This window comes from Haematobia irritans, chromosome 4, assembly GCF_050003625.1.
Source record: "Haematobia irritans isolate KBUSLIRL chromosome 4, ASM5000362v1, whole genome shotgun sequence".
Classification (NCBI taxonomy): domain Eukaryota; kingdom Metazoa; phylum Arthropoda; class Insecta; order Diptera; family Muscidae; genus Haematobia; species Haematobia irritans.
Window position 1 is genome coordinate 19,220,072 of NC_134400.1, and position 24,542 is coordinate 19,244,613.

General features: G+C 27.4%; 1 protein-coding gene across 1 annotated transcript in view; it reads left to right on the top strand.

The window, feature by feature from the left end:
• Positions 1-5,021: 5,021 nt before the first annotated feature.
• Papss (3'-phosphoadenosine 5'-phosphosulfate synthase) overlaps positions 5,022-24,542 on the top strand; it is a 29,559-nt gene continuing 10,038 nt past the window's right edge. The window contains 1 exon segment of the mRNA XM_075303508.1: positions 5,022-5,458. Coding sequence (XP_075159623.1) covers positions 5,339-5,458 — 120 coding nt within the window. The 5' untranslated portion in view covers positions 5,022-5,338.

Consider the following 24,542-nt stretch of genomic DNA (forward strand, 5'->3'; position numbering starts at 1 on the left):
TTTATGGGGTCTTAGAGCAATATTTCGATGTGTTACAAACGGAATGACAAAGTTAATATACCCCCATCCTATGATGGAGGGTATAAAAAACAAAAATAGTAGATCTCAAAATTAGGACCCGCAATTACACCAACAAATCAGATCTCACAGAAGCTGTTACTTTGGAGTGGAAAAGGGTTTCTAAGGATATAATCGACAATTTAATTAACAGCATGCCTCAGCGATGATCAAAAATAAGGGAAACAAGCTCATGCTCACTTCCGGATTAAAAAAACAAAAATAGTAGATCTCAAAATTAGGACCCGCAATTACACCAACAAATCAGATCTCACAGAAGCTCTTACTTTGGAGTGGAAAAAGGTTTCTAAGGATATAATCGACAATTTAATTAACAGCATGCCTCAGCGATGATGAAAAAAATGGGAAACCCAACAAAATATTAAAACTTAATACAAGATTTTCTTGTTTTTTTCTGTTTTTATTACAAAAATTTCCATTGTTTTGCCGATAACAACAAAATACTTTCTTAGTTCTTTCTTCCTTTTCAATGTCAAATTGTGGCTATTTTGCATAACAATCATAAAGAATTACCCTCACATTCATAAAAGTTAACGTAAACTTTAAATCTACTATTACCATACAAATTCCTTTGATAAACTGTCAATAAATTATTATGAATTTGGGCATTAAAATATAAAGGTTCCATTGTATTGTCACCAGAGATGGTCTGTCGTAAATTGTAAGGTATTTGACATACATTTACGACGTATTTTACTATACGTCAAAAAAGTCGTAAACCTTCACAAAATACTTCGTTTTTGTCAATATAAGAATTTGTACAGTATACGTTTTTTAGAAGCATTTATGTCTTACCTTTTTATTTTCGAATGTCTTTTTCTTATAAAAAATGGTAAGAAAATGCTAATTTCGCCCAGAACCGAGTGTTGATTTCACATAATCATCCAACCAGTTGGATTTCACATACTCATATTAAAATTGAGGTTATTTAAATTTGTTGTAGGCTAGTCAGATTTTTGCCACAGTAATTTGAAAACGCCTTGAATTCAATCGTTTTTCATATGCCTGAAAATTATGCAAAGGGCTTTTGAGAAAAATTTAAAAATACATATTAAATATTATTAAAAAAATATTATATGACGTTTTCATCCCTTAGGATATTAAAAATAGTTTTTGAAAACAAATATAAGGACCCTGTAAGTATTTTTGACATTTACTACGGTTTTTACGTTTTATACAGGTATATGGCGTTCTCGACGTTTACAACTTTTTGACAGTATAAAACCCAAAATATTGCTACTCGGACCATCTCTGATTGTCACTTACTGTATACGTTATAATTGGGATTTTTGAAATTATATTTTTTGTACGTCAACACCTTTATTAATATATCGCGAAAAGAGAATGAAAACTCGATAAATGAGATCTACATATATCATAATTTTCATTTTATTGCTTCTAGATTTAAACCGAGATAGGTCGCTGAAAAATGTCTTTATTTTAACCCTTTGACTACACAGAAAAAAAATTCCGTAGTTAAACTAACACTAAATTTAACTTATTTATATTGGAAATAAATTATTTGCTGGTAGTTAAATTTTATTCTTTTTTTCGAAATACGAATAACACTTGGCATAGAAAAATATTTTAGTTCATTCGTACTAAGAAGTATTCAATCCTTTCAAAACTTAAGGAACACACACTTGTTAGAATATAGGAAAATTTACTACATTTCTTTTATCTACCTTTAATCGATATGTTTGCGCGTGGGTTGTTTTTTTAGTTGGAATCGCGTTGTTATGGTATACGGAGAGATTGTTAAAAAAGAATATAGTAAAATAATATAATAAAAAACAAATAAAATATATAAAATATTTGTTATTTTAAGTTAGTGAGAACAATTTTCGTTTTTTTAAAAATTGCTTTATAAAAAAGAAAACACCAGCAGAATAACAACCCCTTCATTCGACTTCAGTTTGGAATCTTCAATTATCAGGTAATATTCAGTGACGCTAACCTTTTGTGAAAAATTGGTTTAGGATTTTTTGGTTTATATTTGTAGGTATTGAAATTGTAAAAGGTGGACAAAATTGCTAGGCAGCAACTTATTCAAAGTGAAAGGTACTAGAAGAAGAAAAAAATGTGTTTTAATATTTCAAGGCCAGTCGATGCTGTTGATTCTAAATAAATATATTTAATATATTAATAAAACATTTCTTTTATTGAAGAAAAAAATGCTTATATAAATACATAAAATTGTATTTAAAAACGAAGGTAAGCAGTTCTAAATTTGAAGTAAAAAGTTTACCACAAATATGTAAGATTTGTCCAAATGAATGAAAAAAGTTCAAGAAAATCATTCCATATATGAATTAAATTCAGTTAAATTTTTTCATTCTGTAGTATAGTGGTACATAAATATAGGAAATTTTAAACTAATATATGGAATGCATTCTACCTAATTTCTACGAAAATCACATCGTTCAAACAAATAAAAATGTCTTTGGCGCTATACGAAGTTCAACTTTCTTCACAATGAGTTCATTTTAACTTAAAGAAGGGGTCACTTTTTTTTCTGGGTATATAGATGATATTTTTCGGGTTCTTTTTTGTATTTTTTGTCACACATCGAAAGATATTATAGGCCAGATAGCGCTTATTTTCGTATGGCCTTTTGGTCACATTTTAAGAATCAAGTTTTCAGAAGAAACTCATATAGCTCTTTGTAGTAATTGAGGTAAAGGGTGATACGGTCAAAATTTGGTCAATATAAACTTGACGTATTTCTTTCAATTTTGCATTAAAAAATCCTGAACAACCCTCATTTTGAAGGTGTGTGTAGAATGGTGCTCCTATTTTGATTTTGGAATTCACTTTTCAGTTGTCAAAATGCCGTCCAAGCAAGAAGAAGAGCGTATCAAAATTTTGCTCGCGCATCGCGAAAATCCGAGCTACTCGCACGCAAAGCTGACAAAATCGCTAAAAGTTGCCAAATCAACCGTTACAAATGTAATTAAAGTGTTTGGGAAACGTTTGTCGACAGCCAGGAAGTCTGGATCGGGGGGAAATCGAAAACCGGAAGCCGCTGGACGACAAAGAGAGTTGCCTGTAGTTTCAAGCGAAACCCTAACCTCTCTCTCCGAGATGCCGCAAATAAGCTGGGTGTATCGTCTACAACCGTGCATCGAGCCAAAAAACGAGCCGGACTATCGACTTACAAGAAGGTAGTGACTCCAAATCGCGATGATAAACAAAATACGACGGCCAAAGCGCGATCCCGGAGGCTGTACACGACGATGTTGACGAAGTTTGACTGCGTGGTAATGGACGACGAAACCTACGTCAAAGCAGACTGCAAGCAGCTTCCGGGACAGGTGTTTTATAGGGCAAAAGGAAGGGGAAAGGTAGCAGATATTTTCAAGCACATAAAACTGTCAAAGTTCGCAAAGAAATATCTGGTTTGGCATGCCATCTGTACCTGTGGCTTGAAAGCAGCATTTTCATAGCTTCCGGGACTGTCAACCAATAAATTTACGTGAAAGAGTGTTTGAATAAACGTCTGCTGCCTTTCCTGAAAAAAAAACACGGTTGTTCCGTACTGTTTTGGCCGGATTTGGCATCTTGCCATTACGGTAAAAAGGCCATGGAGTGGTACGCCGCCAACAAGGTGCAGGTGGTTCCCATGGACAAGAACCCTCCCAATACGCCAGAGCTCCGCCCAATTGAGAAATACTGGGCTATTGTCAAGCGGAACCTAAAGAAGACCAAAAAACTGCTAAGGACGAGCAGCAGTTCAAGGCAAACTGGCTTTCTGCGGCGAAGAAGGTGGAAAGGTGGCTGTACAAAATCTGATGGCAGGTGTCAAGCGTGAGGCCCGGCAATTCGGATTTAGAAAAGCGAAAGCCTAACTGAATATTTTTCCTGAATTTTATAATAATTGAACTTGAAAAAGAAATTTAATTTGATTTTTTAAATAAACGATTTCACTGATTTACACGCGTTTTCCCTTGACCAAATTTTGACCGTATCAACCTTTAGGGCCTTAAAATTACAATTTTTGTTCTACATGCTGTTAGTACAAGTAAACACTGAAGAAAAAATAAAGTTAACAACACTAGGTTTATGTCGGTACTGAAAGGGTTAAAGAAGTCGCATATTTGGATCGGAATCAATACCAAAATCCTTAAAGGAAGGTTAAAATCTTTGGGTCCAAGTAGACTTTTTTTAATGTAGATAAACTCTTAAGAACTCGATTCATTTTGGCATGTGCAAGGAAAAAGTTGTGCAATATGTTGATAGATAATTCTAATAATAAAATTTCAATAAGTGTGCAAATCCAAATATAAATTAATATCAATAGCGTATAACACTAAAATAATTTATATGAACATTTAAAAATTGCGATAAACTGGGGCATTGGTACTAACTCGGTGATAGGTCCGTCTGTCAGTGGTAATTTCCATTAATTTCCTGTAGAGTCATTATGGGTTATGAATATTTTGAATTTATTAATATAGGTATACTATCCTCGATGAAGTTATAAACAAAGTCAATAACAACTATTTTTAAATTATAATGATTGGTTTCCATTATCGATCACGGCAATTGAAAATTAACTACGGGGCAATGATGGTCTTGCTCTAAGTACCAACGTCGAAGGCAAAACAATACATAAATGATTTAAATCACAATTTCTATTTAAGTTTCAGCCATTATCATCCACGACTTTAGTTATCAACGAAGTGTCGCGTTACGTTAAACCAAATACCTTTCACTCTCTTTCTTTGTATCTTCATTCTGCACACCCTCTCTCTCTCTCTCTCTGGTAATTAGCAACAGTGTATTTTATTGTGTAGGGAAGTAACCAGCTCTGTTGCATTCTACTGATTTCTGAGAGAGTCTCTCTCTCTCAGACAGACAGACAGAGAAAAAAACCAGAAAACTTTAAATTATAAACAAACAAGAAATTTCATTTGATTTTTCATCGGACAATTCACACTAACCACTATCAGTTTGGTGGTCGCTGCTTGTGCCCGACTTGTACTCTATTATCAAACAAGTTGTAACTCATTCTTGTTATTATTGTGGTTTTTGTGAAAGTTAATTTTTTGTTACGTTTGCTTATTTTTCTTTATTTTATTTTTTGTCGTCTTGCTGGTATCTGCTGCATTATGTGCTAACATTGATAAGTTTTAGTTTTAACAATTTTTTTTGTTTATTCTAAAAAAACATAAGTGTGAAAAACGAGAACTAATTGCTAGTGTCGAACTAATCAATCTTGCCAAAAAAAAAACTGTCTACAAAAATTCATTCATCAAAAATGTTTGCCAAACGATCACTGCTATTGAATAATAATAATTTCCTTAGTAATAATAACAATAACAATGCAGAGGGAGCCTCTGGGAAATGTCATCATGATCATGGAAAATGTATCGACTCGGTAAGAAGTAACCATATCTTCATTACTAAAAAAAAAAAATAATAATAAAAATAAAAATGGATCCACTACACCCAAAAAAAGTGAAGCCACAATGAAAGAATATATTGGAAATTTTAACTAAAATATTTTACAAATTGCCCCATGATATGTTGCACTGAAAAAAATGTACATGGTATTAAAGATTAGGCAAATTTTAGGAATATTAAGGACAAATTTCTTTAAAATAGTGCAATTTTAATTAGAAGAAAGTTTATAATCATTGTTTCAAAAATGGTTTTATTAAATTTAGAACACATATTTTGGAAATTTGCGTCCCTCTGTTCAAGTCGTATGTCTTTGAACTAAGGCCAATTTTCCTTAATGTAAAGAAACACATTTTTGATTTAAAGAAATCATCCTTAAATTAAATGAAATATTGAATTTTTAAATTTAAGATGAAAAAAACGCTTCAAATATATGCTAAGACTAAATTTGAGGATTTTGCGTCTTTGTTTTTTTTTTTTTTTTTGAATTAAGAAAACATTTTTTACTTTGAAGTATCGGTTTTTTTTTGATTTTTAAACTGGCTTTTGTTTGTAAGTGAATAGCTTTATTAATATATTGCAAAAAGAAAACGAAAAATGACATATGTATCCTTATTTTATAGATTCGAGATTTAAATCCAGATAGGTTGTTGAAAAATTTCTTTATTTTAAAGAAAGCGCATCTTTGGCTCGGAACCAATACCAAAATCCTTAAAGGAAGGTCAAAATCTTTGGATCTAAGTCAACACTTTTTCTCTCTTATCACTGAGTGCTGCCCGATTCTATGTTTAGTTCAACAAGGTACCTCCTTTTTACATATAGAAATATTGGCGTTAGACTCACGGTTGCCACCAAAAAATCTGCGGCAGAAATAATCTATCAAAATTTGGAGAAAATTTTACAAAAATTACTAAGCAAAAAATATTTGTTTTTGGAAGCCTAATACACAAACAAATATTTTTGTTTGGTAGTTTTTGGTAAAATTTTCTCCAAATTTATTTTGCAAAAAATTTTTTCTTCTTTATGATATAAAAATTTTAAAGTTTTATATTATTTGCCAAAATATAGAAAATTTTGCCGAAATTTTATTTTTATAGAAAATTTTGCCGAAATTTTATTTTTATAGAAAATTTTGTCAAAACATTATTTTGTATAGAAAATTTTGTCAAAATTTTATTTCTATAGAAAATTTTATTTCTATAGAAAATTTTGTCAAAATTTTATTTCTATAGAACATTTTGTCAAAATTTTATTTCTATAAAAAATTTTGTCAAAATTGTATTTCTATAGAAAATTTTGTCAAAATTTTATTTCTATAGAAAATTTTGTCAAAATTTTATTTCTATAGAAAATTTTATTTCTATTGAAAATTTTGTCAAAATTTTATTTCTTTAGAACATTTTGTCAAAATTTTATTTCTATAGAAAATTTTGTCAAAATTGTATTTCTATAGAACATTTTGTCAAAATTTTATTTCTAAGAAAATTTTGTCAACATTTTATTTCTATAGAAAATTTTGTCAAAATTTTATTTCTATAGAAAATTTTGTCAAAATTTTATTTCTATAGAACATTTTGTCAAAATTGTATTTCTATAGAAAATTTTGTCAAAATTGTATTTCTATAGAAAATTTTGTCAAAATTGCATTTCTATAGAAAATTTTATTTCTATAGAAAATTTTTGCAACATTTTATTTCTATAGAAAATTTTGTCAAAATTTTATTTCTATACAAAATTTTGTCAAAATTTTATTTCTATAGAAAATTTTGTCAACATTTTATTTCTATAGAACATTTTGTCAAAATTTTATTTCTATAGAACATTTTGTCAAAATTGTATTTCTATAGAAAATTTTGTCAAAATTATATTTCTATAAAAAATTTTGTCAAAATTGCATTTCTATAGAAAACTTTATTTCTATAGAAAATTTTTGCAACATTTTATTTCTACAGAAAATTTTTGTCAAAATTTTATTTCTATAGAAAATTTTGTCAAAATTTTATTTCTATAGAAAATTTTGTCAACATTTTATTTCTATAGAACATTTTGTCAAAATTGTATTTCTATAGAAAATTTTGTCAAAATTGTATTTCTATAGAAAATTTTGTCAAAATTGCATTTCTATAGAAAATTTTATTTCTATAGAAAATTTTTGGAACATTTTATTTCTATAGAAAATTTTTGTCAAAATATTATTTCTATAGAAAATGTTATCAAAATTTTATTTCTATAGCAAGATTTTGCCAATATTTGTTTTTTTCTAAAAATTTTGTCAACATTTTATTTCTATAGAAAAATTTTGTCAAAATTTTATTTTTATATAAAAAATTTTGTCAAAATTTTATTTTTATATAAAAAATTTTGTCAAAATGTTAGTTCTATAGAAATATTTGTAAAGATTTTATTTCTATAGAAAATTTTGTCAAAATTTTATTTCTATAGAAAATTTTGCCAAAATTTTATTTCTATAAAAAATTTTTTCAAAATTTTATTTCTATAGAAAATTTTGTCAAAATTTTATTTCTATAGAAAATTTTGCCAAAAGTTTTTTCTATAGAAAATTTTGCCAAAAGTTTTTTTCTATAGAAAATTTTGTCAAAATTTTATTTCTATAGAAAATTTTGTCAATATTTTATTTCTGTAGAAAATTTTATTTCTATAGAAAATTTTTGCAAAATGTTATTTTTATGAAAATTTTTGCAAAATTTTATTTTTATAGAAAATTTTGTCAAAATTTTATTTCTGTGGAAAGTTTCTATTATATGAATTACCTCGAGAATTCTAACAATCTACCAAACAGTTAAAAATCTACCATTTTTGGTAGAATTCAACCAACTGTGGCAACCGTGATTACAAATTATAAAATATTAAAAAAAAAATATTTATTTGGAAAAATATTACAAAATTTTTAATTCACATCCAAAACACTGATTTCGGTTTACACCTAAACCGAAAAAAGTGAACTGTTTTATAGGAAGAATGAACTACCACGCACGAAAATTGAACTAAATTTTACTCCACATTTTGAGATTTCCACAAAGCGTTGTTAAAACCAGGAAATTTTAATGCCATAGAAGAAAAAATTAACTAAAAGTAAAGAAGAAAATCATTGCCGCCAAATCATGACCATTTTAACCATACAGTAGTTCATTCTTACTATTTTTGGGAATCGTACGAAAAGTTTCATTTGTTTTAACATAGTTCATATTGAACTTATGTGTATGGTCATTGAACTTTCTACTCACGTTTAGTTCATAAAATTTTTGAGACATACTTAAAAAAAGTAAGATTTCATTAAGCTGTGGAAAATTTCGATAAATTTGCTTGTAGTTAAACTACAAGCAAATAATTTTTTTCCAATAAAAATAAGTTAAATTTAGCGTTAGTTTAACTACGGAATTTTTTTTCTGTGTAGAAGTGCGGAAAATTCAGTGCAACGACTGTTGAAATGATGGACATCCGTTCTATGACAAGCCCATTTTAAATTCATGGCTTCTGCGCCAATTTCACACCACTTCCGGGTTCAAAAATAACATTTTCACTATCTGTGTGTTGATGTGTTTTATGCATGTTGGCGAATCCCTTGTTGGCCACTGGCAAATTTGTTTAAAATAAAGATATTTGAAACTTTTTACTCTTTTGATTTTTTCGTTTATTAATTTTCCCCGTTTCATTTGATATTTAGTTACAAAAAATTATTTAAAATTTAAAGAAAAAATTATGTTGAAGTTGAAAAGTTATGATATATGACTGAACTATTAAAATGAAGTTATTAAATTATTGTGTAAAATGAATTCATTCAAAAAATAAAAATAAAATTTTAATTAAAATTAAAATAAAGTTTATAATTTATGTTTTCAAATTTTAATTCTTTAAGTTTACTTTGAGGATACTTAACATTTTTTTTAAATTAAAAACATATATTTTTTTCTTTAATTTGGCAACACTTCGTGTCGTCTATCTTGTATTTGTTTTGTCTTATCTGCACACTTGATTTTCTTTTGACAATTGTTAATTGTTTTACATAATTAACATTTAGATACTCATAATAAATTATAATATTTACATGCCATAACTTTTTTGCAATTTTTTTTTTTTTAATATGACTTCGTCTTGAGTTTGTTAAGGTTTTTATTGAATGTTATCTGACTTTGTGCTTTTTATTTTGGGGCACAATAAAAAATATAATTATAAGCGAGTACTCAAAGATTGTTGTAATTAAACATTGTAGAAAAAGAGTAAATGTGTTTTTGTTTGCAAAATAATTGCATATGCATAATGCAATTAAAGACTTCATGTCATTTCAAATAATATTTGTATTTAAAACAATGTTTTCATATACATTGAGAAATACTATAGCATACCGACATTTATTCTTTGAAATGGGGGAAATATTGTTTTGAGTTATGGTGATTTCGATTGGTAAAAAAATATGTTGCATACTTTACACCTTACCCCTATAAATTAAAAATTTTTGTTCGATTGGAAAATTCAGTGCAGCCTACCCAAAATGTGCACGTTCGATTGGCGAGGTGTTACCCATCGCAAGAGCAAAAGTGGAACCCATTTTACACCGTAGCTGATCTACGGTGCAGATGGTTACACTTTCAATCAGATGTTGAAGACGCTTTTATTCTTCGACCTAAATAATAGCGTTGTTGCAAATACAAAAGAAAGTGCGTGACGCGTGTATTGTGGTTGCTTTTTCAATTTCTTCAATACAGCTGATTAATTTACCAAGAAGAAGCATATCAATTGTTTAGTGCCGCGACAAGAAAATTCGATATTAAATATTTTTAATATAATAGCAAAATGGAAAAAGGAAATGGTTTTTGCCAACATCATTGTAGATGCGCTATTGGAGAGTAGTTCTTCTGACGACGATGAAGAAGTTACAACATCATTGCTTGGACGAAATGACCAACGGCGAGTTAAAAACTTTGTTGGCGATTTCCGATTTCCCTTAGTTCAAGAAAAATTTGCGTGTTAGTCGAGATTCCAATAATAGTTTTTTAATAATAATCGAAATATTCCGCCAAATTTCTTTTCTTTGATTTTATATCAGTGTTGGACCTTTTTTGTTCGATTTCACACATAAACGATGTTGTCATTGCAAGGGGTTTCGGCAACACTGTGGTAACACCATAATATGTTGTAAAATGTTGAAATCACCATTAGGAACTTTGATGGGGGATTTGAAGAAATTTGGTTAACTCACATGAACTCTTTCCTACCGACTGAAGTACTGAAAACAAATTTTGTAACCACAAATCAGAGGATATTGACTATTGGAAACCTGCACAGAAAAAATTTAACGAAAATTTTTCCAATTAATTTCTTAATTGAGTTTTAAAAAATATTTAATTGATTCAAGAAATTTTTTAATTGCAAAAAAAATCAATCACGATAGTCAATAGTATCAATTACTTTTTTTAATTGGATCAATTAATTTTCTAATTGACTTTCAATTAGTTTTTTAATTGATACTATCATTTATGTGATTGAAGACATTTCAATTAAAAAATTAATTGGATCAATTAATGTCGTGATTGTTTATGTTAAATCAAGTTTGTCCACATATTTAAGTATCAACAAGTACATACGGCCGCAAGTTCGGCCAGGCCGAATCTTATGTACCCACCACCATGGATTGCGTAGAAACTTCTACGAAAGACTGTGATTTAGTCCATACATGGTATATATTAGACAAAAAAGTGATGTATAGTTAAGTCTACAAATAATTACGAATCGACTTTTTGTACGTAGAGAGCCAGAATTGAAATATGGGGGTCGCTTATATGGGGGCTATATACAATTATGAACTTGATATGGACCAATTTTTGTGTGATTGGGGATCGATTTATCTGAGGGCATGGTTGTTAACGACCATATACTAGCACAATGTACCATATTTCAACTGACTCGGATGAAATTTGCTCCTCCAAGAGGTTCCAAAACCAAATCTCGGGATCGGTTTATATGGGGCTATGTACGATTATGGACTGATATGTACCACTTTTGGCATGGTTGTTAAATATCATATACTACCACCACGTACCAAATTTCAAGCAGATCGGATGAATTTTGCTTATCCAAAAGGCACCGGAGGTCAACTCTGGGGATCGGTTTATATGGGAGCTATATATAATTATGGACTGATAGGAACCAATTCCTGCATGGTTGTTGGATACCATATACTAACATCACGTACCAAATTTCAACCGAATGGCAAGAATTTTGCTCTTCCAAGGGGCTCTGGAGGTCAAATCTGGGGATAGGTTTATATAATTACGGACCGATATCGATCGATTTTTGCATGGGAGTTTGAGGCCATATATTAACACCACATACCAAATTTCAACTGAATCAGATGAATTTTGGTCTTCCAAGAGGTTCCGGAGGTCAAATCTGGTGATCGGTTTATATGGGGGCTATATATAATTATGAACCGATGTGGACCAATTTTTGCATGGTTGCTATAGACCATATACTAACATCACGTACAAAATTTCAGCCGGATCGGATGAAATTTGCTTCTCTTAGCGGCCTCGCAAGCCAAATCGGGGGATCGGTTTATATGGGGGCTATATATAATTATGGACCGATGTCGACCAATTTTTGCATGGTTGTTAGAGACCATATACTAACACCATGTACCAAATTTCAGCCGGATCGGATGAAATTTGCTTCTCTTAGAGGCCTCGCAAGCCAAATCGGGGGATCGGTTTATATGGGGGCTATATATAATTTTGGACCGATGTGGACCACTTTTTGCATGGTTGTTAGAGACCATACACTGACACCATCTACCAAATTTCAGCCGGATCGGATGAAATTTGCTTCTCTTAGGGGCCTCGCAAACCAAATCGGGGGATCGGTTTATATGGGGGCTATATATAATTATGGACCGATGTGGACCAAGTTTTGCATGGTTGTTAGAGACCATATACTAACACCATGTACCAAAATTCAGCCGGATCGGATGAAATTTGCTTCTCTTAGAGGCCTCGCAAGCCAAATTTTGGGGTCCGTTTATATGGGGGCTATACGTAAAAGTGGACCGATATGGCCCATTTGCAATACCATCCGACCCACAGCAATAACAACTACTTGTGCCAAGTTTCAAGTCGATAGCTTGTTTCGTTCGGAAGTTAGCGTGATTTAAACAGACGGACGGACATGCTCAGATCGACTCAGAATTTCACCACGACCCAGAATATATATACTTTATGGGGTCTTAGAGCAATATTTCGATGTGTTACAAACGGAATGACAAAGTTAATATACCCCCCATCCTATGGTGGTGGGTATAATAAATAAAAATTTTGAAATGAAAAGAGGAACCTCCTTTTTAAGCTATTCTTGGTATAAAGTTTCTTCCTTGTCCAAAAGTCGATAAATTTTTCAATGCTGATAAGTCTAACAAAGAGAAACACAGTTTTTTGTCAAAATTCGTTTTTATTATGCAACATAGTTCCCTTCAAGAGCGATACAACGATTATAATGACCTTCCAATTTTTTGATACCATTTTGGTAGTACTCCTTCGGTTTTGCCTCAAAATAGGCCTCAGTTTTGGCGAGCACCTCTTCATTGCAGCCAAATTTTTTTTCTCTGCGAGCATCCTTTTGAGGTCTGAGAACAAGAAAAAGTCGCTGGGGCCAGATCTGGAGAATACGGTGGGAGGGGAAGCAATTCGAAGCCCAATTCATGAATTTTTGCCATCGTTCTCAATGACTTGTGGCACGGTGCGTTGTCTTGGTGGAACAACACTTTTTTCTTCTTCATATGGGGCCGTTTTGATGCGATTTCGACCTTCAAACGCTCCAATAACGCCATATAATAGTCACTGTTGATGGTTTTTCCCTTCTCAAGATAATCGATAAAAATTATGCCATGCGCATCCCAAAAACAGAGGCCATTACTTTGCCACGCTTCGGAGACGGTTCATCGGTCGCTGTCCACTCAGCCGACTGTCGATTGGACTCAGGAGTGTAGTGATGGAGCCATGTTTCATCCATTGTCACATATCGACGGAAAAACTCGGGGGTATTACGAGTTAACAGCTGCAAAAACCGCTCAGAATCATCAACACGTTGTTGTTTTTGGTCAAATGTGAGCTCTCGCGGCACCCAGTTTGCACAGAGCTTCCGCATATCCAAATATTGATGAATGATATGACCAACACGTTCCTTTGATATCTTTAAGGCCTCTGCTATCTCGATCAACTTAATTTTACGGTCATTCAAAATCATTTTGTGGATTTTTTTGATGTTTTCGTTGGGAACCACCTCTTTCGGGCGTCCACTGCGTTCACTGTCCTCCGTGCTCATTTCACCACGCTTGAATTTTGCATACCAATCAATTATTGTTGATTTCCCTGGGCCAGAGTCTGGAAACTCATTATCAAGCCAAGTTTTTGCTTCCACCGTATTTTTTCCCTTCACAAAACAGGATTTTATCAAAACACGAAATTCCTTTTTTTTCATTTTTTCACAATAACAAAAGTTGCTTCACAAAAGACGCTCAATCTCACAAACTAATTGACTTACAGACGTCAAATTTTGACACGAATCATTTGAAGGTTGATACTATATCAAAATAATATGCATTTAATACTAGCGACGCCATCTATGTGTCAGACCGGGGACTTATCAGCCAACCTGTTAGTTCCTTCTTTGAATGAAAGAAAATTTTGTTTTACTAAGGTCAACTTGACTTTAATAATTTTGAAAAATTCTTCAAAATTCATGAAATCGTATTTAGTTTTTTTTTACTTTTTATATAAAAAAACGTTTAAAAATAGTAGATGGTTTTCAACACTTTTTAAGACGTGTCTTAGCTACAGCACGTTTTTAAAGGTCTTGGATAGCACGTGAAGAAAAAAAAAACGATTGTAGGCAGAACTCAAATTTGAAAGAGTATTGTGTCTTAAATGTATCATTACTTCAATTCTCCGATTCTTTGGCTCGGAATTAATACCAAAATCATTAGTGTAAAAGTAAAATGTTTGTTACCGAGCGTGTTTTCTTTTCAGTGCATGAGTTGATATATTCTATGGCTGCTGTGTCTAGCGATTAATAATGATTTTGCATAAATATTGCACATTTTCTATTATATTTAATAGAAAATACCTCTAACCAATTCGTTTCTATTATATATGTTCTTATCTAAACTTTTTAAGGTGTCAAGTCATTTAATTTTTTCATTTGAATTTACGTTGGTTAACTATGATTGCCAGACTTATCGTTTGAACGTGCCAAGGCTTGATAAGAGATCCTCAAGTGGCTAAGTTTTATAAAAATTTATTACATATAAATATATATATATATATAAAGTTCAATGAAAAAAAAACTGAGTCGTAATTTAAAATAATTAATTTGATTTTAATTTGGATTTTTTCCATCGCTTCCTTAAATTTTGAAACAGCACTTTCTTTATCTTCAATCTAAGCGATATGTCCTTCAAACGGTGCTTTAATTCTACATAGTGTGATTTCTTGCTTCTTTGGCCCCCAATTTATACAAAGTAAAAGTAAAATTTTTGGAACTGGCTAAGCTTTTTTTTTCAGTGCTTTAATTTCCTTTTTATATTTCATAAATACTCTTGGCAAAATGTTTGACACACATTTTGATCCAATATTTGCCCAGTGTAACCATGTCGTGAGTCTGTGAACCTAGACTGTAATCTAACTAGAACTCCATAGCATATGTATAACAAATATTTTCTTCCCATATTATTTACACCATACACAGAAAAAAGTAAATCATTAAACTGACACAAAATTTACTTTGTTTCTATTGCAAACAAATTTATTTGGATTAAGTTTAAGTTTATTATTATTTTTTCGACATAGCCAAATCGAATTTTCCGTAAGTCTCAAAAATGTTGTGAACTGCAACGAGCTCAACGAAAAATCATACTGAAAAGTCAGGAAGGAAAATGTTCCTGAAAATTTGAACTAAACAGTATTACAAACGCAGATGTTAGTCACACCGATTTCACAAAAATAAATAAATATTTTTCGACAAATTAATGAAAAAATTATTTTTTTTTTCACTTGTTAAAAAAAATTTCGAAGTTTTAAGGAAAAAAATTGAGTTCAAAATTACAAAAATGAAAAAATAAGATGGGCGAATTATTGGTTAAAATGCATAAATTTTAGCAAATCCTGAACTATTTTGTGGCAAATCTTTATGCTTCATTTGTGTTTAATTTTATTTAAAAAAATCAAGGAATCCTTGGCTTTTCTCACAACATAATAATTCCATGAACTAAAATAGAGTTAAATTGGCTTTAGTGCCAAATAGGGTACTTTTTTTGAGTGTACAATTTACAAAAATAGTAAGAATGTACTACAGCATTCTTCACTTTTATTTCATACCAGATCAGTACACATTCGTTGTTTTAACAAAAAGTGGTTTAAAATTTAGTTAAATTTTCTCACGAATTAATTAATTTTTCCAATAAAACAGTTCTGCGAAGTCTTTGGTATTTTCAAAAATAAAATCTACAATTCATTCCTATTTTTGCTCTCAATGTACTTATGTTCTTCATTAGCATTAGTTTTGTATTGTATATGGATTTTCTTGTCTGTTGTCTATCCATTCATTCAATCGAATGTATGTCTATCAATTCCATTATACCTGTCTCTTCAATTGCTATATACACACTGTATCATAGAAATGAGGTATAATGGGTTTTCCATACCGCTTGTAACCGCGGTTGCCACAGTTGGTAGAATTCTACCAAAAATGGTAAATTTTTTACTGTTAGGAAAATTGGTAGAATACATTATGTTTTGGTAGATTTTGCAAAATATTCCTCTCCTACAATTTTCTAGAGAAATAAAATTTTGAGAAAATTTTCTAAAGAAATAAAATTTTAAGACAATTTTCTATAGAAATAAAATTTTGAGAAAATTTTCTATAGAAATAAAATTTTGACAACATTTACTATAGAAATAAAATTTTTGACAACATTTTCTATAGAAATAAAATTTTGACAAAATTTTCTATAGAAACAAAATTTTGAGAAAATTTTCTATAGAAATAAAATTTTGAAAAAATTTTCTTAGAAATAAAATTTTGAGAAAATTTTCTATAGAAATAAAATTTTGAGAAAATTTTCTATAGAAATAAAATTTTGAGAACATTTTCTAAAGAAATTAAATTTTAAAGAAATAAAATTTTAAATTTTCTATAGAAATACAATTTTGACAAAATTTTCTATAGAAATAAAATCTTGACAACATTTTCTATAGAAAATTTGAGAAAATTTTCTAAAGAAATAAAATTTTGACAATATTTTCTATATAAATAAAATTTGGACAAAATTTTCTATAGAAATAAAATTTTGAGAAAATTTTATAAAGAAATAAAATTTTAAGACAATTTTCTATAGAAATAAAATTTTGAGAAAAAATTCTATAGAAATAAAATTTTGAGAAATATTTTACAAAATTTTTTATAGAAATAATATTTTGACAATATTTTCTATAGAAATAAAATTTTGAGAAAATTTTCTATAGAAATATATAATATATAAATAAAATTTTGACAATATTTTCTATATAAAAAAAATTTGGACAAAATTTTCTAAAGAAATAAAATTTTAAGACAATTTTCCATAGAAATAATATTTTGACAATATTTTCTATAGAAATAAAATTTTGACACAATTTTCTAAAGAAATAATATTTTGACAAAATTTTCTATAGAAATAAAATTTTGAGAAAATTATCTATAGAAATAAAATTGTGAGAAAATCTTCTATAGAAACAAAATGTTGACAAAATTTTCTAAGGAAATATAATTTTGATAAAGTTTTCTATTGAAATAAAATTTTGATAACATTTTCTATAGAAATAAAATTTTGACAAAATTTTCTATAGAAATAAAATTTTGAGAAAATCTTCTATAGAAATAAAATTTTGACAAAATTTTCTAAAGAAATAAAATTTTATTGTTGTTTTTTGTTTTTTGATCTCAGCTTAAAGCCATGCATTGACTAAACTACAAATGTAGCTTAACCAACAGAGGAAAAGTATGCTTGTCAAATTTATTTGGGCAAAGCCCTATAGACTGCAAGATGGTTGGATGTACAGCTGTTTCGGAATTACCACATTCCTCATCAGCATCCTCTACTTTGGGCTTTGCCCAAATAAATTTCACAAGCATACTTTTCCTCTGTTGGTTAAGCTACATTTGTAGTTTAGTCAATGCATGGCTTTAAGCTGAGATCAAAAAACAAAAAACAACAATAACGATTGAAGAGAAGCCAACAATAACAAACAAAACGAATGAAATAAAATTTTGACAAAATTTTCTATAGAAATACAATTTTGAGAAAATCTTCTATAGAAATAAAATTTTGAGAAAATTATCTATAGAAATAAAATTTTGAGAAAATTTTATATAGAAATAAAATTTTGAGAAAATTTTCTATAGAAATAAAATTTTGAGAAAATTTTCTATAGAAATAAAATTTTGACAAAATTTTATATAGAAATAAAATTTTGAGAAAATTTTCTATAGAAATAAAATTTTGAGAAAATTTTCTATAGAAATAAAATTTTGACAAATAAAATGTTGACAAATTTTTCTATAGAAATAAAATTTTGACAAAACTTTCTATAGAAATAAAATTTTGACAAAATTTTGTAAAGAAATAATATTTTGACAAAATTTTCTATAGAAATAAAATTTTTGAGAAAATTATCTATACAAATAAAATTTTTAGAAAATCTTCTATAGAAACAAAATGTTGACAAAATTTTCTAAGGAAATATAATTTTGATAAAATTTTCTATAGAAATAAAATTTTGATAAAATTTTCTATAGAAAAAAAATTTTGACAAAATTTTCCATAGAAATAAAATTTTGACAAAATTGTCTATAGAAATACAATTTTGACAAAATTTTCTAAAGAAATAAAATTTTAAGACAATTTTCTATAGAAATAAAATTTTAACAACATTTTCCATAGAAATAAAATTTAGAGAAAAATTTCTATAGAAATAAAATTTTGAGAAAATTTTCTATAGAAATAAAATTTTGAGAAAAATTTCTATAGAAATAAAATTTTGAGAAAATTTTCTATAGAAATAAAATTTTGAAAAAATTTTCTAAAGAAATAAAATTTTAAGACAATTTTCTATAGAAATAAAATTTTAACAACATTTTCTATAGAAATAAAATTTTGAGAAAATTTTCTAAAGAAATAAAATTTTGAGAAAAATTTTTATAGAAATAAAATTTTGAGAAAATTTTCTATAGAAATAATATTTTGACAATATTTTCTATAGAAAGAAAGTTTTGACAAAATTTTCTATAGAAATAAAATTTTGAGAGAATTTTCTAAAGAAATAAAATTTTGACAATATTTTCTATATAAATAAAGTTTGGACAAAATTTTCTATAGAAATAATATTTTGACAAAATTTTCTATAGAAATAAAATTTTGAGAAAATTATCTATAGAAATAAAATTTTGAGAAAAGCTTCTATGGAAATAAAATTTTGACAAAATTTTCTAAAGAAATAAAATTTTGACAAAATTTTATATAGAAATAAAATTTTGAGAAAATTTTATATAGAAATAAAATTTTGAGAAAAGTTTCTATAGAAATAAAATTTTGATAAAATTTTCTAAAGAAATAAAATTTTGAGAAAATTTTCTATAGAAATAAAATTTTGACAAAATTTTTATAGAAATAAAATTTTGACAAAATTTTCTAAAGAAATAATATTTTGACAAAATTTTCTATAGAAATAAAATGTTGACAAAATTTTCTAAAGAAATAAAATTTTGAGAAAATTTTCTATAGAAATAAAATTTTGACAAAATTTTCTATAGAAATAAAATTTTGAGAAAAATTTCTATAGAAATAAAATTTTGAGAAAATTTTTTATAGAAATAAAATTTTGAGAAAATCTTCTATAGCAATAAAATTTTGAAAAAATTATCTATAGAAATATTTTGAGAAAATCTTCTATAGAAATAAAATTTTGACAAAATTTTCTAAAGAAATAAAATTTTGACAAATAAAATGTTGACAAAATTTTCTATAGAAATAAAATTTTGAGAAAATTTTCTATAGAAATAAAATTTTGACAAAATTTTCCATAGAAATAAAATTTTGACAACATTTTCTATAGAAATACAATTTTGAGAAAATCTTCTATAGAAATAACATTTTGAGAAAATTATCTATAGAAATAAAATTTTGACAAAATTTTATATAGAAATAAAATTTTGAGAAAATTTTATATAGAAATAAAATTTTGAGAAAATTTTCTATAGAAATAAAATTTTGACAAAATTTTCTAAAGAAATAAAATTTTGACAAAATTTTCTATAGAAATAAAATTTTGACAAAATTTTCTAAAGAAATAAAATTTTGAGAAAATTTTCTATAGAAATAAAATTTTGACAAAATTTTTTATAGAAATAAAATGTTGACAAAATTTTCTAGAGAAATAAAATTTTGAGAAAATTTTCTATAGAAATAAAATTTTGACAAAATTTTCTATAGAAATAAAATTTTGAGAAAAATTTCTATAGAAATAAAATTTTGAGAAAATTTTCTATAGAAATAAAATTTTGAGAAAATCTTCTATAGCAATAAAATTTTGAAAAAATTATCTATAGAAATATTTTGAGAAAATCTTCTATAGAAATAAAATTTTGACAAAATTTTCTAAAGAAATAAAATTTTGACAAATAAAATTTTGAGAAAATTTTCTATAGAAATAAAATTTTGACAAAATTTTCCATAGAAATAAAATTTTGACAAAATTTTCTATAGAAATACAATTTTGAGAAAATCTTCTATAGAAATAAAATTTTGAGAAAATTATCTATAGAAATAAAATTTTGACAAAATTTTATATAGAAATAAAATTTTGAGAAAATTTTATATAGAAATAAAATTTTGTATAGAAATAAAATTTTGAGAAAATTTTCTATAGAAATAAAATTTTGACAAAATTTTCTATAGAAATAAAATTTTGACAAAATTTTCTATAGAAATAAAATTTTGACAAAATTTTCTATAGAAATAAAATTTTGACAAAATTTTCTAAAGAAATAATATTTTGACAAAATTTTCTATAGAAATAAAAAGTTGACAAAATTTTCTAAAGAAATAAAATTTTGAGAAAATTTTCTATAGAAATAAAATTTTGACAAAATTTTCTATAGAAATAAAATTTTGAGAAAATTTTCTATAGAAATAAAATTTTGAGAAAATTTTCTATAGAAATAAAATTTTGACAAAATTTTCTAAAGAAATAAAATTTTAAGACAATTTTCTATAGAAATAAAATTTTAACAACATTTTCTATAGAAATAAAATTTTGAGAAAAATTTCTGTAGAAATAAAATTTTGAGAAAATTTTCTATAGAAATAAAATGTTAAGACAATTTTCTATAGAAATAAAATTTAACAACATTTTCTATAGAAATAAAATTTTTTAGAAAATTTTCTAAAGAAATAAAATTTTGAGAAAATTTTCTATAGAAATAATATTTTGACAATATTTTCTATAGAAAGAAAGTTTTGACAAAATTTTCTATAGAAATAAAATTTTGAGAAAATTTTCTAAAGAAATAAAATTTTGACAATATTTTCTATATAAATAAAATTTGGACAAAATTTTCTATAGAAATAATATTTTGACAAAATTTTCTATAGAAATAAAATTTTGAGAAAATTATCTATAGAAATAAAATTTTGAGAAAAGCTTCTATGGAAATAAAATTTTGACAAAATTTTCTAAAGAAATAAAATTTTGACAAAATTTGCTTGGAAATGAAATTTTGAGAAAATTATCTATAGAAATAGAATTTTGAGAAAATTATCTATAGAAATAAAATTTTGAGAAAATTTTCTATAGAAATAAAATTTTGACAAAATTTGCTATAGAAATAAAATTTTGACAAAATTTTCTAAAGAAATACAATTTTGACAACATTTTCTATAGAAATAAAATTTTTTAGAAAATTTTCTAAAGAAATAAAATTTTGAGAAAATTTTCTATAGAAATAATATTTTGACAATATTTTCTATAGAAAGAAAGTTTTGACAAAATTTTCTATAGAAATAAAATTTTGAGAACATTTTCTAAAGAAATAAAATTTTGACAATATTTTCTATATAACTAAATTTGGACAAAATTTTCTATAGAAATAATATTTTGACAAAATTTTCTAAAGAAATAAAATTTTAAGACAGTTTTCTATAGAAATAAAGTTTTGACAAAATTTTCTATGGAAATAAAATTTTGACAAAATTTTCTAAAGAAATAAAATTTTGACAATATTTTCTATAGAAATAATATTGACAAAATTGTCTATTGTAATAAATTTTTGACAACATTTTCTATAGAAATAAAATTTTGACAAAATTTTCTATAGAAATAAATTTTTGACATAAATTTCTATACATTTAATATCGTTACTAATTTCAATTTGGGTCATACCCTCAAAATCCGTTGTGCACAGAAAAAAATTTCCGTAGTTAAACTAACGCCAAATTTAACTTATTTTTATTGCAAAAAAGTTATTTGTTTGTAGTTCAATTTTATTATTTTTTGCGAAATTTTCCACAGTCCAATGAAATTTTCGTTTTTTTTAAGTATGTCTCAAACATTTTATGAACTAAACGCGAGTATAAAGTTCAATGACCGTACACATAAGTTCATTTTTAACTAAAACAAATGAAAATTTTCGTACGATTCCCAAAAATAGTAAGAATGATCTACTGTAAGGTTAAAATGGTCATGATTTGGCGCCAATGATTTTCTTCTTTACTTTTAGTTAATTTTTTCTTCTATGAGTTGATGTAATTTCGTGAGCTGCAGTTAAAAAGTACAACAGGGTATTAAAATTTCCTGGTTTTAACAACGCTTTGTGGAAATCCCAAAATGTGGAGTAAAATTTAGTTCAATTTTCGTGCGTGGTAGTTCATTCTTCCTATAAAACAGTTTACTTTTTTTTCGGTGCGAGTAAGTTCTTTTCAAAGATGTAGTAAATTTCCCTTGTTGGTGGACACGCAATCCATTATTTTGGAGACCCAGTTACCGCAAACGCTTCAAAGTATTCGATAAACGTGTCGGTGGTAACATTATTAAAATTTTTATTAATTTTAGAAAATTTAGGTTACTTTAGGAATTTTCAATTATAAATAAATAAATTTGTAATTAAAAAATAGTTAAAAATCTTTATTTTAATTTATTTTATTAAATTTAGGAAACGAATCTTTATCAATTTCGGCCCTCCGTTAAAATCGTATGTCTTCAAAGCAAGGCACATTTTCGTTAAATAAAAATATGTGGTTTACGGTTTTTTTTTTTGTATCATATTTGTTGTTTTTTTAATAGGAAAGAATTTTTTTATTTTAATTAGTGTTTTAAATTGCGATTTATTTGTACATGTCTACATTTTCTATTAATGAATCACAAAAAGAGAAAATTCGCTTCCTAAAAAAAATTAAAAAAAAGTATCTTTGGCTCGGAATTAATAACAATATCCTTAAAGGGAGGAAATCTTTGGATACAAATATATTTTTGTTTTTGTGTAGGGGAGGGTATATAAAATTCGCCCCAGCTTGGTCCAACTTAACCCTATTCGGAGTTATTTTCTTTACCATATTTTCTCCAATCATTTGGTGAACTTATTGATGGCATTTGCCTTTGGGCATTTTCATTTTATGTTAATTCATCAACTAACAATTCATATGCCATGATGATTCCTAATTTCTTCAAACTCTAACCAGAACACCACCGACGGCAAACTAAATATTTAATCAACTTGACGGTTTGTTTCTTCTATTTATTTAGTCTTCTATTGGGAATGTATGTATTTCATTTTGTTTTTATGTTAAGCGTTTTGATCATTCTTCATTCTCCTACCTTAAATTAATAATTTCAAAAGGTTTTAAGTTCTGCCAACGTTTACGAATATAGTCAGTATATTTGTGATCGTTGAACTAGCCAGTAGAGTTCGAAGTGTGAGATTATAATAAACAATCCAAGAAAAAATATAATAGCGATTAAAAATTACCACATGAAATTTATATTAAAAGCAATAAAACAGAAAACGCGACATAAACATTTCTTATCAGCATCGCACAATTGTAAAGAAACAGTGTTCGATAATTTAACAAAACAAAAACTACCCCCTTCCCCCAAATTAAAAACAAAAACTAAACGCTTACAATATATATTAACTGTATAATACAATTTAGTATTTTTTAATAAAAATAATATAAAACAAATAAATATTTAATAGTGACAAATTAAACAAAATTCTAAGAGGTAACAATGCCGAACCCTCCAATTGGCTTTTATCCCTACATTAAGAGGAGGGTAAGTTTAGATAAAAATATAACCAAAATATTTTCAATTAAAAAGTTGATTGAAACTGAAAACATTAATGAACTAAAAATTGCACATTTTCATTTAAACTATTAGTTCTAATTCTGATAGCGTACGTCTGGAAAGGATAGGGTCTGAGATGGCGTTCGTTACAATTTCAGTTAAATGAAAACAAAATATATCGAATAAAAAATATATTTAAAATTTTTTCTCAAAAGTAATAAGTATATTTATACACTCAAGGAAGCTACCGTGGTGCAATGGTTAGCATGCCCACCTTGCATACACAAGGTCGTGGGTTCGATTCCTGCTACGACCGAACACCAAAAAGTTTTTCAGCGTTGGATTGTCCCACCTCAGTAATGCTGGTGACATTTCTGAGGGTTTCAAAGCTTCTCTAAGTGGTTTCACTGCAATGTGGAACGCCGTTCGGACTCGGCTATAAAAACGAGGTCCCTTGTCATTGAGCTTAATATAGAATCGGGCAGCACTCAGTGATAAGAGAGAAGTTCACCAATGTGGCATCACAATGGACTGAATAGTCTAAGTGAGTCTGATACATCGGGCTGCCACCTAACCTAACCTAACCTATACACTCAAAAAACATTGAACCCACCACACACAAACATTTTTTTTTTTGATTCAATCACGAAGTTAATTGATCCAATTGATTTTTTTAATTGA